The sequence below is a fragment of the Brienomyrus brachyistius genome, chromosome 3 (genome assembly GCF_023856365.1).
Source record: "Brienomyrus brachyistius isolate T26 chromosome 3, BBRACH_0.4, whole genome shotgun sequence".
In the NCBI taxonomy this organism is placed as follows: Eukaryota; Metazoa; Chordata; class Actinopteri; order Osteoglossiformes; family Mormyridae; genus Brienomyrus; species Brienomyrus brachyistius.
In genome coordinates this window covers 14,496,704-14,513,533 of record NC_064535.1, presented here as the reverse complement: position 1 = coordinate 14,513,533, position 16,830 = coordinate 14,496,704, and the positions used below count along the sequence as shown (strand labels likewise).

Sequence of the window (16,830 nt, the reverse complement as noted above, 5' to 3'; positions counted from 1 at the left end):
GCAAGAGCGGTCTTGCTGACAAAGAAACATTGGACGCAAGGCATTGTGGGATTGCGTTCGTTGGTGAGCATGCAGCTGATGCATCCTTAGTATCTGGGATGGAGTAAGAACAACATCCAGGCATTTTTACTGTCCCCTGTTCCGGTCTTGAAGCTGTACCTCGACAAATGGGTACAAGAACCGTCAAGTGTGCATATTGATAAACACCCTCTGTCTCTCGGGCTGGGAGGAGGTAGCATTAGCAGTTAGCTATTCCTAGGTCCAAACCTGTGCACTAGCCTCACTTTCAGGTTCCTTATTCCTTTTTCTTCGCCATGTTAGTTTATATGTCTGTACAGCTGGATGATGTCAGTAATCAAGCCTGGTTTTTCCCCCCCCCCCCGCCCACCCCATTTCCCCTGCTGTCCATCCCTTTTCCCCTTATAACCTCAATCCTCCATCTTATCAATCCTCTCAACCCCTCCCCGAAGGTGAGGCTAGTGCCTGTCAGTTTTGAGGATTCACAGTTCGTTGCGTCCTACGACCAGTCGGCGGCGCTGTATGCTCAGTACCAGATGGCTGTCCACGGGGACTCCCCCTTAGAGTGCGGAGAGAGTGAGGTACAGTACAGGACTCCGCCCCCCTTCCCCTTTATGACCTCACCATTTCTCTCTGCCCCCGCCTTCTGGTAACGGGACCTGCCGTCCTACCTCTGAGCATGGGTAATAAACATTTGACATTAAACAGGCCGTCCATTTACTGGATACCATGGTAACCAGCAGCAGGAATCCATTTTGGTAGTGTTGGTATTTGGCTCCATAACCTCTGCTGGGATGGGAGCTTTCTTTGAGGGTGGGCCTGCAGGCTGGTGTGGGATTTCAGAGTTATCATAGCAGTTAGGATTTAGGTTCTTCTGTGAAGCTCTATCTGTCTCCGTCCGTCCGTCTGTCCTGAAGTCTGTGGATGGCGTCACCAATCCGGTAACTTCTGACCTCCGCTCCCAGCCACGGCATCCTTCCCTGTAATGACGTTTCTGCCCAGGCCATGTTATTAAGTCATGCTCAAGCCGGCTGACCCCACAAAGACTGCTGAGACCTGGACCACTTCCTTAAACCAAGTGACTCCCCCCTCTGCTTCATTTAACCCTACTGGTGGAGGACTTATTACTCTGCTCCCTCGTCTTAATGAAGTTCGATGCAGACAGTTTGGGTTCTGGGCCGATGAGAGTTTGGGTTTTATGTCTGTCTGCTGAGGCAAATGCAAATTTTAACCAGTTAAGTAGGGCTGGGCGACACAGCAAAATATTTTATCATCAATTATTTTTTGATATCAAACAATATCTATAATTATCATCATTGATTTCAATTCTCTCTTTTTTTTTTTTTGCTTAAAATTCCCTTAGAATTGCCCTTAAACAGATTCAGGACTTGGGGGGGGAAAAATGCAATAAATTGAACGGACTGCAAAACATAAATCTGAAATTTTTTTCTAAATAGATCATACGAAAGCACACTTTTTTGTTGTAGGATGTAACACTAAAAACACTGACAGCTCGTTTTGTTGCTAGGACTGCATTGCTGCAAATTCCAGGCAAAGCTTTTGACTAAGTGTTGCGGGATGTCGCTCAGCCAGTCATGATGTTTTCAGAGATTTTTCACAATATCAATATTATCACAATATTCTAGAATTCATATATTGAGAAAATGAATATTACAGGTGGCTTTAAATTCTTCTGATCATGATGAACCAATAATTTTATAAGTTATGGAACATGTGACCAGGTATGATGAACATTTTTAGGCTATATCGCAATATTCATGATATTCAAGCTGATAACTGTATGAATGTTTATGATCACAATACGATATTTTATTGATGTATCACCCAGCCCTACTGTTAGCCCTCAAAGTGCTTATATTTGTGCAAATTCCTGCAGTGGTTAAGCAGGGAGATGTGTGATACTGTCAGAGGGGCTGATTTCTAATGAGAAATGGGATGCTACATTCTCATGTCCCCAGATCAGTGTTGCTCGATCAGTGCCCGATCCTCAAGCATCCACTTGCAGTCCCTGTTTTTTCTCTCTCCCAACTCCCTACTTGAGCCGGGAGGGAGCAGAAATATAGATTGTCTTGCACCGAGCGAAAATGTGGACCATTTGTGGGTTGAGAAGTTGAGAAACACTGCCCTAGATATTGGAGTTTTAAGTTCCTTTTGTGTGTGTGTGATTCTGTAAGATCATATTCATGATCTTAGCTCCGGCAGAAGGTGATAGCAGATCGCCACCCCTGAAGACCTCGCATAGAGCCTGTGGCATGAATCCTAGTATCGTGCAGCATCCCGTTGTTGAAATGGAAGCAGTGGAGGGGTGTGTTTGGGTGGGGACCGATGGATGGGAATTTTGGAGATGGATGGGGAGTCAGAGGTGAACGAGACGTCATCTCCAATCATGCATGTTTTTCTGCGGCCGCCTGTATGCAAGGGCGTGCTCTTAGTTTGTTTCCCTTTCCTTTTCTTATATTGAATGAGAAGGGATTTGTGTTTTCCTGGTCAAACAAAGGCAAGCGTGTGTTTATGGCTGGTCCGTAAAAAATAACCGCATCGGATATGTTTACGTAGGGATATAGTGTGCATTTGTCTTTGGCTTATTCAAGAGAGGAAGAGAGAAGAAAGGAAAGAGAGAGAGGGCGAAAGCTGGGGTTGCTGGCCGTTACCAATAACCTGTAAAAGACTTTTGTCCCGCGGACTGGAAAACTGGCCCACGCTGCCAGCGGCATTGTGCTGGTCAAAATTCCCGGGCTCATAAAACAGAGGATTAATATGTAATAAACGCTGTTGGAGTCTGATTCCTTCTCAGTGCTCTAATAAACCCCCTATTAATAGATGTGTGTTTGCGCTTACTGCCCTGGCGTTTTTGGTTTTACTGCCTTGGATACCCCTCTTGCCCCTGCCCCTTGTCATGGTAGGGGTGGGGGGGCAAACGCCTGTCTCGTAGCCATGGGATTGCTGGCCCAACGGTGACTCCAGCTGCCTGGATCGAAACGTTTAGCCACTCGGATGCTGGCTGTGAAGTAGCATTTATATTAAATGCGAACTGGCTTGAGCAGGTAGCTCCTGCCGTCCCCTCAGGTGATGGATGGGCATCGCTCCACTTCAACGCTGTGTACACAGGTCTACATGTAAACGACTTTAAATAAAGACATGAGCGAATCGGTTAAATGCACAATGACGTTACTGTGGGATGTTGCTGTTGTACCTTTCTTAGGTTGCTAAGAATATAATAAAAGGGTAAATGCTATTCAAGATAAACTAGATTTATAACCCTAGTTGCATTGTGGAGTGGTACATGACATTAGAGTCCACAAACAGACTTTGTGTTTTAGGCAAGTGTACTCTACTCTACTTTCACCCCTTGGGGTGAAAACTCGATATTTTCATGCAGGGCTGTTCTCTGTTCTGGCATTTACACCACAACTGGTGTGTATTTAGCCTTGGGTTATATTGTGCTCTCCCAAATGGCGCCCTCTAGAGGCTGTGTGCATAAAGCTCAGCGCTCTAGACTGTCCTTGTTTGTTTTTAAGTGCGAGGCTCCGAGTGCAGCAGGTAAACAGTGCCAGGCTCCGGGAGGCGTCCTGCGTTGGTAGGAAAAAACACCCTCATGCTTCTTTCTCGCTCACTGGGTCTGGTACCCAGCAGGCCTTTGGGGAGAGCCTGCCAAAGGCACTGGAGTGGTCTGGGGAGTCATAATGCCGGGTTTGGCCTTGGGTCTGGGCCGGGCTTGTGCTGGAGACTTCCCATGCCCTGCCAAAGGCCCCTGTCAGAGATGGGCCAGAGATGTAGCCGTCAACCGCGACACGCTCTCCGGAGGAAAGTGGGTCATGATCTCACCTCGTCCAGCCAGTGCCGGAGCGGCTGCCTCAGCCCGCAGAGTGAAGGCGCTTTGTGTGAGATTTCTTTCCACTGGCGCGTGCAGCCCGGGAATGTTTACTTTAGGAAGCGATTAACGTCAGGAAGCCATTAGCATCCGAGTCGCTCCTTTTCTCCATGCTATCGCTCCTCTTCCTCAGCTCTGCACCTCCGTCGCTCTCCGTCTGCAGGAGTCACCTTTTGCCAGATGTCGGCCCGGTTGGAGGCGGAGGGGAGCGGGTATTTCTGAGGTGACCCTGTGTGGTGTGGCCTGCAGCGCAAGTGAAAGTTTTTTGGCGCCGTGGGTGCGTCTGTGGGAACCCGCCAGCTCTGGTCTCTCCACCAGGGCCGCCTGCTCCTTCTGGCTCTTGGGCCGGATGTGTCCTTCATCCTTGAGTAGATGAGGAACACTTCATCATTTATTTTTTCTGCTTGTCTGACTCATGCTTGCCACACTCCGAGGGGTACGGGGTAAGATGGTACCGCAGGCCATCATTAGGGGGCGCATTCCCTCTTCGATGGATTCTGAGTTGCAAGCATGCTCCCTGCCTGGGACGATATGGGCTGCTGGATGTCACAGCTTGGCAAAGGGTTTCCAGGTTGGAGGATGAGCTTCTGCTGTCGAACCCTGGGTTCGGCGACTTTGCTCAGACGCTGGTAAACCCTTCAACTGACAGCCTTCAGACGCTCTGGTTTGAAATGGGGTTGCTGTCGTGTCAGTTCTGTGACCCTTAGGTCTAGACTCAGCACACTTTAAGTAACTGATGACTGTATGTAATACAGCTGTTTTGCATGTTAATCCCCCCCCTCCCCAAGCTTAGCGTTTGCCTTGTGTTTGGTGTCTTGTGAACAGCTTAGTGTGAACGGTGAGAGTCGTGCTAAACGCGGTGCAGTGTTTATGACGGCTCATCATGTTCCCCGGACGCTTCCCGTCGTGATGGTGAAGTTAACACCCTGCTCCTGTTCCCTGCCTGCCAGCCACTGAGGTTTATATACCGCCCTGCTAGCAAAATGCCTGTAGTACGCGACTGACTGTGCACATCTGTCCCCAGGTTAGGTGATTTATCGTTCAGATATCAGCCTTCTGTGAAGAGAGATGCTGTCCATTAAAATACAGGCGCAGATGAGGAAGAATGTAATATCTACCTGCAGGGGGCAGTAGCGAGATTGTAATTTATGTACCTATTTGCAGTGTCAGGCTTTAGGAAGCAGAAAAAGCTTTCCCGTAGGAGCCTCATTGTTGACTGCTCAGTCTGGGGGGCTCAGTTTCACTGCACACCCCCCCCCCCCAGCAATTCCCTCTTGGGCCCCTAAGGGGTGCTGCATTGGGCAGATTAATAACACACACTTGGGGGCCTCCTGCAGTCTGAACCGCTTCCTCTCTGAGGCATCTGAGGAACGAAATGCCATAATTTGGGGGTGGGTTCCCAAAAAGTCTGCAGGGAAAGTGAGCATGTGTGTCCTAGTTGGGGAGAGGAGTGCATTCCGCGTGAAGCGGGATGCCTGCCAAAGCGAAAGCTCGTTAACGGTAACGGGCGTGGTTTAATAATGCAGCTTTAAGGCGCATGCTGGCAGAAAGGTGGTGTGATTCTGCCAGCGCTGGTACCTGCTAGGCAGGCGGCAGAGCTCGTTACCTAAAGATTTTTAGCTGCTTTTTTTTATCGAACTGTATAAACATGACCTAAATGTTATGAGCCATAGGGACCTTCAGGGGCCTTATGAGGGCGACCTGCATACCTTGTAGGCCCCGTATCAGTCCAGATATGCATGCTGTAAATACGTTTCCGAGTGAAACCATCCGAACGGTCTCAGTGGCGGGTTCCATGTTATCAGCCTCAAAATAAATAAGGGTAATTTCCTGATTGCCCTGAGATTTACCCCCAGCAAGTCCTATAGAGGTCTGTGACACCCCCGCCCTTCCTGGATGTTGAAATAAACAGCAGTGGCCAGACAGAATGGGGCGCCGTGCTCTGAAGGGGGTTTCGGGATGCAGTAATGCGGAGTGGCTGGAATGACTTCTGGTTGCTGCTTTGTTTGTTTAATACAGTCGGGGGGGGGGGGGGTAGCTAATGGCAACAACCTTTTGGCTAATAACCCATCACATGCATAAGTGCTTCCTGCTCTATGGAATAGGCTCATTTGCCCCCCCGTTTTCTGTCTGGAAACTGTGTTTTTATTATGATTATTTCACTGTTACCGAGGTGGGGGGGCTCTTGAACATGCATCATCTTAGGATTTATCAGTAATCGAGGACTGTGTCATTTTTTTTTTGTGTCCTGCGTAATGTGAAGTGAAGCTTGGAGCTGGAGCCCCCGTGTGGCACTGCTTGGTAACTACCTGCTCTGTCTCATGTCCCCGTGTCTAACCATGTGACCATGCAGGTTTGGTCATGTGACCTTCAGTGGGGTTAAATCAGAAATGGACTGTCTGCACGGCCACACAGTCATCTTCCTTACTGGCTCACGCCTGGGGTTCAAGCATTCAAACTGGCTCAGTGCCAAGGCCACTGGTTGGAGTGGATGATGTCATTTCCCGTGTGTGTCTTCAGAAATGGGGACGGAGGCTTTCCCCTGATGTTGAGTTTCACTTGTGATTGGCTGTCAGGAGAGAAAGTGAAAACACAGCGCCATAGTGCGTAGCGACTCCCGCAGTGCTAGTGATTGATGGGCACCGTACTTGTGAGATGGGTGTCTCTGGGCCACTGCAGATATGAGCTCCGCGCCTCTCTCACACTTGAAAGCATTCGTCTGTCATGATTTGTTTTTTGCAAACTGAAATCCCAAGGTTGACAGACCCCTTCATAGAAACTATTAGGAAATCGTTGATTTAATAAAGTAGTAGTAGCTGATAATAAGACTTCATTTGATGTAATTGCTTACATTATCTTTAAGATTTCATAAAATAAAACACTGATTAATGTGTGGAATTGTTGATCTGTTGACTGTTTTGAATAATAAATTTTACTTTCCGCTTCTGTGTTTTCCCTCCTTCCCCCGGACACTCGTCCCACGACAGTTCCGGAGATTTCTCTGCGATTCCCCTTTGGAGGTAAGTTGTCCTCTTAATGAATGAGTGAATGAATTATTATTTTTCAGCTTCAGCAAAGAACCTTATTTGTTTGTCTATCTGTCTGTCTATGATACTTGATTTTATTTAGCATTGTGTGAATGTCTTCTACACACTTCCTAAAGGAAGCTTCTAAAGGCGGGGGGGTTGGGGGGGTATCATTTTACTTATTTATTTGGAATGTTTTTGACGCAGACATGTTCGTGGAGACACATATGTGCGAACCCCCCACCCCCTCCCCCCCCAGGCCTGCTAACTCTCGATCTAATGGAGATCGTTAGCGTTTATATGAAACGAGCTTTTATCACCTTGTCAGGGCTGGTGGCCAGGGGCCCCAGCCATGCTCCGCCCACCCCATCACCGTGTGGGGCCGCGCCGGTCCCCCCTCCCCACCTATCTGTCCCGCTCTTCTTGTAGTCCCTCTCTCACCGTCTTCCTCCCCTAAACATGCCCCCCCATTTGCTGTGGTTTTACCACACAGCTCAGTCTGTGACCAATTAGCGAGGGCTATTAAACACATTTCTGCCGCAAACTTGCACGGGGGGGCACTGGTTCCCGTTGCGCATTCGTCGGTTCCTCCATCTGTCCGTCCATCCGTCCGTCCATCCATGCCCCTGTGGAGGAGGTTAATGGCTAACATCTGGCCCGGAGAGCTTTTCCGTGTGTTAGTCCTTTTATGTTTTTATTTATATATAATATATATTCACGCACATACACACACACACACACCGCGCCTTCTGGCAGCGGTGAGTGGCTCCAGAAGGCTGCATGGGGATCATTCTTGGCGTGTGTCGCGCGCTGGTCCGCGTGCCGTCTGCGTGAGTAGGCGGTGTGACTGATAGGTTGCGGTCATCGCTAGTCGTCTCGTTCCCAGATCCACATCCCGTGTTGCTTGGCGGTTAATTTTCTCCTGGTTGCGTTTAATTGTCTCGCGGCATGCAGGCGCAGAGCCGCCTAACGGGGGTGTCATGTAATTAGTAGCTGTGGCTTTTATGGAGCCTCGTTAACCTCCGCGGCGGGTGACGGCGTGGGCCCACTGAGTCCCCCGGCTATCTGGGGAACCCCGGATGCAGATGTGTGGGGCTTGACAGTGTTAGGAGGATCAGTTACACCATGGTTCCAGGGGGTGTGGTTACTGGCACCATGGGCTGATAGTGAAGGACAGAGAGGGCAGTGCTGTATAGGGCTGTGAGACTAGGGGACTCCTAACCCACCCCCCCCCCCCACCTTCACAGCCATCTGTTTGATGTTAGTCCCTCCTGCCTCAAGGCTATATTAAACTTCTGTGATGAGCCAATGCAGAGCTTATGTTGCAGACTATGCTGTTGGGAGCGTTTATACTTGTGCACGATGTGTGTTGTCATAGCGTGTACTTGCGTTTCTGTGGAGGTGCACGTCAGGCCACTGTGTAGGCTACGGCGTAGGGTACGCAGCTATGGCAAACCTACAACGTAGATTCTGCACAGAAGGGTAAGTCGGCCTTCACTCTTACAAGCTCCATCATGTCTTAAAGTTTGGAGGGGCAGACTTGGAGAGGAAATAAAGGAGTGCAAGTTGGCGGGTTCGAGTGTAGGGGAAAGGAGTGCGAGAGAGTCACATCCTCTTCTGATGGCCATGGTTGTGGTAGCATGCTAACTTTGTCGCTTGCAAAGTAGCACAGAGGAAGGAAAGCACACCGACAGAACACTGGAGGTGTGGTAAGAGACAGTTATACATGCTGACCGGTAGGGGGCAGTGTGGTAGTAATTCATCGACAAAGCGTAGCACAGTGCTAGCCGATGTTGGTGTTGGCTAACTGCAGGTCTATGGAATGTGAGAGGAAACCAGAATAATTAGAGGAAACCCACATGACACAAGGAGGACATTGAGATCTCTCGCAGAGTAGGAGTGTGATTCGAACCCACCACCCTGGAGGCATGAGCCCACAGAGCTAGAATTTTAGAAAGTTAATTCCTTTTTGCTTGACTTTACTGGTTCCTGGTTCTTTCTGGAATTTAAATCAGCAGCCTTCAGGATAAAATGTGCCTGGTTGATGAGGTGGGCCAGAACAGACACCTAGTGTGATTGCTAACCAACCTCGAGTACAGAACACAGACACGATGTCGGTGATGTGACTGACACACGCGTGCACACATGTACACTGTACATGAGGCGAACCCGGAAGGAACGTATCGGGATGCTGTACAGATTGTCTTTTTGACGTGTTCAGATCGGATAGCGACAAAGGTTTCACAAGCATGACGGCAAAGGATCACTTTGGTCTACACTCGTGTCGGCATAATACCAACATTTTGGTAGTAGGGGAGACCCAAGCGTGAGTATGACCGAACGGCGTTCTACCGCACCAGGTACCGAAGTTTTGGTAGTTCGAGAAAGTACTGAAAGTACGCCAACTCGAGGTGTTGGACTTCCACTGGCATAAATACTGGTACCGGTGCCGAATGACATCTCAACACGAGGCGGGAATTTTGTACTGACTTCGAAAAATGGTTGTGTTACATTATAGGGCTGGACAATGTCTGATATTAATACCAAAATCGCATATTTTGCACATCCAATTCTTACATCGCTGGTCAGCTATATTAAAACAAGGCTTTTTCTTACTATCAATTCTGTATGGACATTATAGCACAGGTGGTTAAAGTTTTGATAATATTTTTACTATTGTTTCTCTGTCATAGGAAAAAAAATCGTAGCAAGCTTTGCAATTTTAATTATAATTCCTTTATCGATTTTTATGTTTAAAAATCAGTTTAAAAGTTTACCTCCACTGCTTTTGCAGGAGTGCTGCAAACATTCGCTGAGACGATTGTAATCATTTTCATCCTTGCCATTTGAATTACTCAGACGTGTTTACTTATTTTGAAACTTATTTTGTTTTATAAATACCCCAATATGTATTTCAAAAAAAAAAAAATCACATCGCTAGGACAGCGGGCCACATGCTGACGTCGATTTTGTTATATCTGTTCTTGAACAAATTGTGTGTGTGTGTGTGTGTGTGTGTGTGTGTGTGTGTGGTTTTATAATTTTTTTTTTATTTACTTCATTTATCATTATTATTCTCAAGGCAGCACTTGTATTGTGTTTCAACGGCTTGTATTGTGTTTCAGTTGACAAAGAAAGCATTTCAAGTCCCAACCCAAAGTAACGAAGAACCAAAGTACCCGTGCTGGTTTGGCACTTTCGGTACTGGAACTTTTGGTGCTGGTACTTGACCAGATGTCAGTAGAAAAGTATGGAAAGTACCGTTCCAAAAGTACCGTACTTGGTTCGGTGGAAAAGTGCCAAAGTGTCATTGCTCTTTGCATTTCTTCACAAAGGAGAGAGTGGAGCTGAATACAGACAGGGGCTGGTGGGGGGAGACAACTGACTGCCTTTTGGGAGGGTGAAAGTAAGTTTATTCTGGTGGCTGTTTGGGTAGGTGGGTCACATGGGGTGCAGCCATGGTAAGAGTAATGTCACGTGGGAGCCCCCCCTGATTCAAACTGACCATAATAGGTGAGAGAGCCAGTGATGGCTGACATGCCCCAACCCTCCCCACTGTAAATTCCCAAAGATGTGGCTTCCTAGACTCACTCAAGGCTCCCGCTGTGGATGTGGAGCACCCTGTTGGTCCGTTTGAATTATCTTTGCAGTTTGCGATAAAGCCACGCCCCCCCGTACCGTCTTGAGGTGGAGGTCTTGTGATGAAGGCTGGCGGTGGGGGGGTGGGGAGGAGCACTGTTCTCTGTTTTCACACCCCAGGTCAGAAGCGTCCTCGCACTGTGCTGATGATAAGTCGAGTCCGTGGGCTTTAACTGGGCCCAGATGCACCAGACTGGGGGGTGAGCGGTTGGGGGGGTCTCTCTGTCATCTACAGTTTGTCTTTTGAAGTCGCGCTGAGACCCCCTGAGCCTTTGGAAATAGAAATGAATTTGTTACATTCAGAAGGACAAGCAGGGTGGTGGAATGGTAGGGGGTTTCAGACGACCCCCCCCCCCCCCCCCCCCCCCCCTTTGCCCTAACCCCCCAGAGCAGTGATCGATGAAGAATTTTTCATTACACCTCCCCTCTGGACTGCTAGTGCATGCCGATTTCCCCCCCCCCCCAACCATGCTGCGGCATGCTGGACCAATCAGAAGAACTAGACTCCCGTACAGCATGCCCCCCCCCCCCCCCCCCCCAGTGTTTGCTTTTCGGGCTGGAGCTTTTTTAAGCTGGGGGGCTGGCCCGTCTCGCATGGCCTGTTCCTCCACCCAGGGGTCCAGGGTCTGCCTGGTGGCACTGTGGTCCCGAGACCGTGCCCTGAAACACAGCCCCCGCTTCCAGCCGAACATCGCCAGGGGGCACTTGGAAAATATGGAAAAGATTTTATGAAGTACTTTCCACAAGTATGGCCGGCTCTTTTTAAATGCGAATGGGGCCTGTTGGTTATGCTTTTCGGGCTACGTCAGGGTGTGACCGGCAGGAGCCCACGAGAGGCAGGATGGGAAGCCACTAGCACCCCCCAGGCTGGATCCAGCCCCACAGCTGATTCTCACGGGCCCTTTGACTTTGAGGTTTCCATTCTTGCAGTCTCCCATGACATCACTTCCTGTTTGGGCCACGTCTGCAGTGTCAACGATGTGCTGAAGGTGACGGTGGCTCTCGGCATCATTCTTGGGGTCTGATGGGCTGGCCCCAGCCAACTGAATTAAACAGGAGTTTGCGTTTATTAGCTGTATATTCATTCATTATTGATGGTGATACAGGGAAGTGCGTGCAGCAGGCTAGCAGGTGTCTCAGCCACCACCAGCAGGAAGTGTTACCCTAACATCACTCGCCGCACTGGTCTTTGCAGTGGCACTTCCTGGAGTCCTGTATCACATCATTTCTTGTCCCTTCTTTTCTGCTCCTCCACCCCAGGCTGAGAAGACCCCCGATGGGCCGGACTTGGGCTATGGCTCCTTCCACCAGCAGTACTGGCTGGATGGCCGCATTGTGGCTGTGGGGGTGGTAGATATCCTGCCCTCCTGTGTCTCTTCTGTCTACCTGTACTACCACCCTGACTACGCCAGTCTCTCGCTGGGCTCCTACTCTGCCCTCAGGTGGGTGCGTCATCGTCGTCGTCTCCCCCCCCCTTGTGTGTCTGTCTGTGTGTGTTTGTATGTTTGTCTGAGTGTGTGTGTGTGAAAGAGAGAGAGAGAGAGATCCTCACCCTGATGTTTGCACACAGAAACCCTGCTCCCCTTAGCAGCAGTGCCGGCTTGATTAACACAGGCTGAATAAACACGCTGATCTCCGGCCATGAAGCAATGAGCTTTCCTTTCTTTAACACCCTTATTATTGCTAAGAGCGCAGCTCCAAGATCAACAGGCTTTCCAGTCTGTGTGTGTCTGTGTGTGCAAACCCAGGGCAGGAGTGGAAATACCCGATTGCCGAGAGGTGATATGTCCCTACGGTCATAGCCCTTCAGGCCATGGTTCCTCCAGGGCTCCCGTCGCATTGCTGAACCTGAAAATCATCCCTGCAAATCAGTAGCACAGAGACGTTAAACAGTGAAAATGACAAGTGTGCTTCACTGCGCGATTGGATAGACTTTCTCAGGACCTGCTTTGGGGTGACATGTACCAACCCTTTGTCACAGCATTATCCGGTGGCCCAGCAGCAGAATGGGCTCTTTCTCAGAGTCCCCCCACTCCTCCCCCCTTTAGTGTGAGGATCTTCTTGGATGGATATAGGTGCAATACAAATAGGAGGACAGCAGGGGGAGCCGTTGGGTGAGGTAGCACGCCGGTGCTTACTGCATTTCCATCTCAATGGTAGTGGCAGGCTGTTACCGTGGCGATCTCCCTTTCTCCTTGGGCTTTGAGCGGCGCGTTAAAGATTTTGTGTGTGTGTGTGTGTGTGTGTGTCTCGGGGGGGGTGCGGGGTATCGTGGTCTTCAGAGCAGCTGCTGTCAGGCGTGTGCTTGCGGAGTATCTCCATGTGTATGTGTGTGGCTTATGGCTGGTGGGACACCTTTGCATGTTCAGCAGCCTGTAGTCGCACATGTGATGCGTGTCCTTGTATGCGTGTGTGTGTGTTTGAGAGGAACGTGGAGCAGAGCCCGGATGGGGCAGCCTAACCGCGGTCACCTCACCCAGAAGCCCCCCGATTTGGCCTGTGCTGGGGTGTCAGGTCTGTGAAAAGGGATAATGGAGGACTCTGCTGCCTTAGGGGGTTGGTTGGGGGGGCGCTCTGCTTTTTTGTGAATGGGCCTCCCCCCAACACCCCAACTCATTCATGGATGGCCCGGGCTTTGTCAGGAGGGGATGGGAACCGGCAAGACAGGCTGACCTTCTGCCCCCCCCTCCATTCTCTCCCCCCTCCGAGACCAAAAAAAAGAGCCACCCCCCCCCCCACCCAAGCCTGAGATGCGGTAGATGGGTATAATGGAAAAGGAAAAACAAAGGCAGGGGATGGGGGGAGTGATGGATCGATAATTAAAGTGGACGGTGATTCAGAAGCGGGGGAAGCTAAGTGGAAAGTGGTAAATAAAGCGTTTTTAAAGCACCCTGAGCACCTGACCGCCACTTTAAATCGCTGTCTCTTCTAGCCAGTTTCTCGGTTGGGGGGCCTGTTTTCACATTTCTCTTCCCACCATTTTTTCTCCTCCCCCCCCGCAGGGAGATCGCCTTCACCCGGCAGCTACAGAAACGCACCCCCCAGCTTTCCCAGTACTACATGGGCTTCTACATCCACTCCTGTCCAAAGATGCGTTACAAGGTAACCCGCCCCCCCCCCCCCACCCCCGACTGTCCCTGTGACACCTGCACCCCACTCTGCTCCAGTGGCATCTGCCTAAGTAATAATGTAACAGAAACTGACCAATCATCTGTCTGCCCAGGACTACTTCTCCAGTGCAGGATCACATGGAGTGCGGGGAGGGCATGTGGCTCAGCAGGTTAGGGCTCTGTGCCTGTAATCGGAAGGTTGCTGACTCGAATCCCAGGTTCGGCAGGCTGATGCTACCCTCAGGCCCCTGTGCAAAACCCCTAACCTCTGGGGGCACCGCATGCTGGCTGGCTGACTCTGTGCTGTGAACTCCCACCCCACCTGTATGTTTCATGGAGAGCAAGAGAATTTCCCCAGTAAACGCAGGACAGTAGCAGTTTGGTTCATCAGTGATTCTTGGAAGAAGATTTTTCTGAAGATTGAATAGAACAGAAATGGCATCCATCCACCATAGGCACTTACCCAGTATAGGTTCTCCGTGAACCTGAAGACACCCTGTACCGGATGCCACACTGTCGCACGCATGCACAATGTTGGCAATTTAGAGAGCGGTTCTCAATGTGTTTTTAAGACTGTGGGAGCAAAACCACACAGCCTGGGGTTGAACACACAAACCCCGCATGCCAATGGCTGGGGTCCAGAACCTCACTTGGCACTGAACGTTGCGGCCTTTGGGTGGGTGTTTGTTCTTGACCATTATTTACAGCCACATTAACGCACGAAGGCCCTCAGAAGGGTGAGGCTAAACTGCTTCTGCAGAAACAGGCCAGCTGCTGTGGGGACCGGTTTCAGAATGACCCGGGCAGAAGCTCAAAGCCGGCGGAGCATGGGGGCTTGGAGAGCAGTCCGACATTAACTGCTGTACGGTCTGGGTTGCTCTGGGACTCACCGTCGTATCCCTGTGGATATGCAGTGTATTCTTAATTATGTAAAGTGTGTGTGTGTGTGTGTGTGTGTGTGTGTGTGTGTGTGTGTGTGTGTGTGGGGGGGGGGACCGTCACTGCTGCAAGAGGATCCATTAGGTCATTACAAGACTGAGCACCCATTAGGGAGCGTAGATCAGTGTACTTGGATTGCCTTTGATCTGTTGCAGGATTATTAGATCAATAGACGAGAAGAATAATGGGGGATTTTAGGGGAGGAACTTCCTAAGGGGGCTACACACGTGTTAACCTCCCTGTGGCGCAGGGTGAAAGCAGACTGCCTCGTAACCTGCAGTGTGGTTTTTTTTTTTTTTTTAGCATTGGGAAGGAATTTGGACATGCTCCCCTACAGTCTCTATCCTTCACTAAACTGCAGGTTGGATCTTTTCAGGGTGTTTATGGTTTGAGATTCGCACTTTTCCACAATACCGGAAAAAAACTCTGAGCTTTATGGATGTGGGGTGATGTAGCATTTATAAACTTCAGCAGGTGCTTGTGGTGAGACCTCAGGGAGACAGAGAAGCAAGGAGGTCCTCAGTCCACACAGTCTGTAACCAATCGGCTAGAGGTGTAAAGCCACATGGTCCCTCTGCCGCATCCCTCCCCCGCGTGAGAGTGGTGCAGTTCTATGTTATAGCTGCGGCTCTGTCTTTTACATTTTCATGTTCTCCAGCCATTTCGGGAGAGAATTTGAGGCATAAACGCTGTGTTTTTGGATTTTAGTATGAGACACTGGCGGAAAGCTCTCTGGTTCCTCCATCCGCTGGCTTACAGGTGTGGAGAGGGGAAAGCGATTCTGAGCGGCAGGCATGTTCTAATGGCAATAACATTGCTGTAAAACCAGGCTAAGCTGTAAATCTGGACGGGACCAGAGCTGGAACGGAAGCAATGCCGAATCCACACTATGGAGCCTGAAATGGCAAGGGTCTCCCTGTGCAGCGGCCCAAGTCCTGCGGGCGTAGGATGTAAATATTGTAAAGTGAAGCTGCAGAGATGTACATTAATGCCAAGGAGGGTGCAGGACCTGTGAAGGGGATGTAGGGCTGGGATCTGAGGGGAAGGCAGCCGACCGATTGGTTGAGATGTATCAGCTGACGGTGTCAAGAATGTAAATATTACCGGAGAGCCGAAGAACGTACCAGGTGGGGGGGTTGAAGGAGCTGCTGAAGCCATTAGCAGTTGAGGGAAAGGTCAGCGACGGGATGGCTACCGTCTCTCTGCAGGGCTGCAGTGGAGAGTGGCTGTCCAACAAATTTGCACACACCATTATTCATACCCTCCGTCTCTTTTGTATTTTAATGGCAAAAAAGAAAATCATGTCCATAAGATTGCATGCACCCCCCTATACAGTTTGAGGACGTGCCCACAGAGACGTGAGGGGAGGTGTGTCACAAGGTAAATGGTCCCCAGCTTGTTTTCCTGCTGAGAGGAAGCTCATTTGTTCATTCCTTCCTTCATTTATTAAGGCCTTTCCTCCCCCCCACCCCTTTGGTCCTTCTGATATGGCAACCATCCATCCATCCATCCATCTTCCAAACCGCTTATCCTATTGGGTCGCGGGGGGTCCGGAGCCTATCCCGGAAGCAATGGGCACGAGGCAGGGAACAACCCAGGATGGGGGGGGCCAGCCCATCGATATGGCAGCCAATGAATGTGTTTTTCCCCCCATGCTTAATTCCATCTATAGATGCCCCCCCCCCATTGTGTGGCTGGTCGTGTGCTGTGTACTTGGATTCCTCAGCTCGCCGTTGTCATTCTTGGACTGATTGCCAGACACCCCTACCCTCCCCCCGGCCCCACAAACTCAGATTCAAGCAGTTCCCTCCATTCCAATTGGTTTTGCCAGTTGATTCAATACCTGCATCCCCACCCCCTTGCACTCAGCGGGAGATTGCAGGGTGAGGAGGTCGCCCAGTTCCCACCCACACCCCGAGGTTTATTCTATCACCGATACGACGGCAGACTTACCAAGTAGCTAATTAAGGCTGTGCCTGGCCTGGGCGGCTGTTTGCATTCCAGAATGTTCTGCGCTGGCAGCGCATCATTGGCAGAAACCGTTTCCCAGCCAGAGTGAGAATGTCCCCACCCCTGGTGAATTTTCAGACCTGTATGTATGGCGGGCCAGCATCTGATTGGCTGTTGCTCTTGCCTGGGTTCCGCGTTCTACTCCGTCTCTGGTCCTTGTAGCTAGTTCTCCGCTTGGTTGGAGTCTGTCAGACGT

The 16,830-nt window shown here is 50.2% G+C and overlaps 1 protein-coding gene across 1 annotated transcript in view; it reads left to right on the top strand.

Annotated features, from left to right (window-relative positions):
- The window catches only part of LOC125738788 (arginyl-tRNA--protein transferase 1), a 48,193-nt gene that overhangs the window by 15,582 nt on the left and 15,781 nt on the right, over positions 1–16,830 (top strand). The window contains 3 exon segments of the mRNA XM_049008113.1: positions 6,898–6,930; positions 11,836–12,017; positions 13,578–13,677. Coding sequence (XP_048864070.1) covers positions 6,898–6,930; positions 11,836–12,017; positions 13,578–13,677 — 315 coding nt within the window.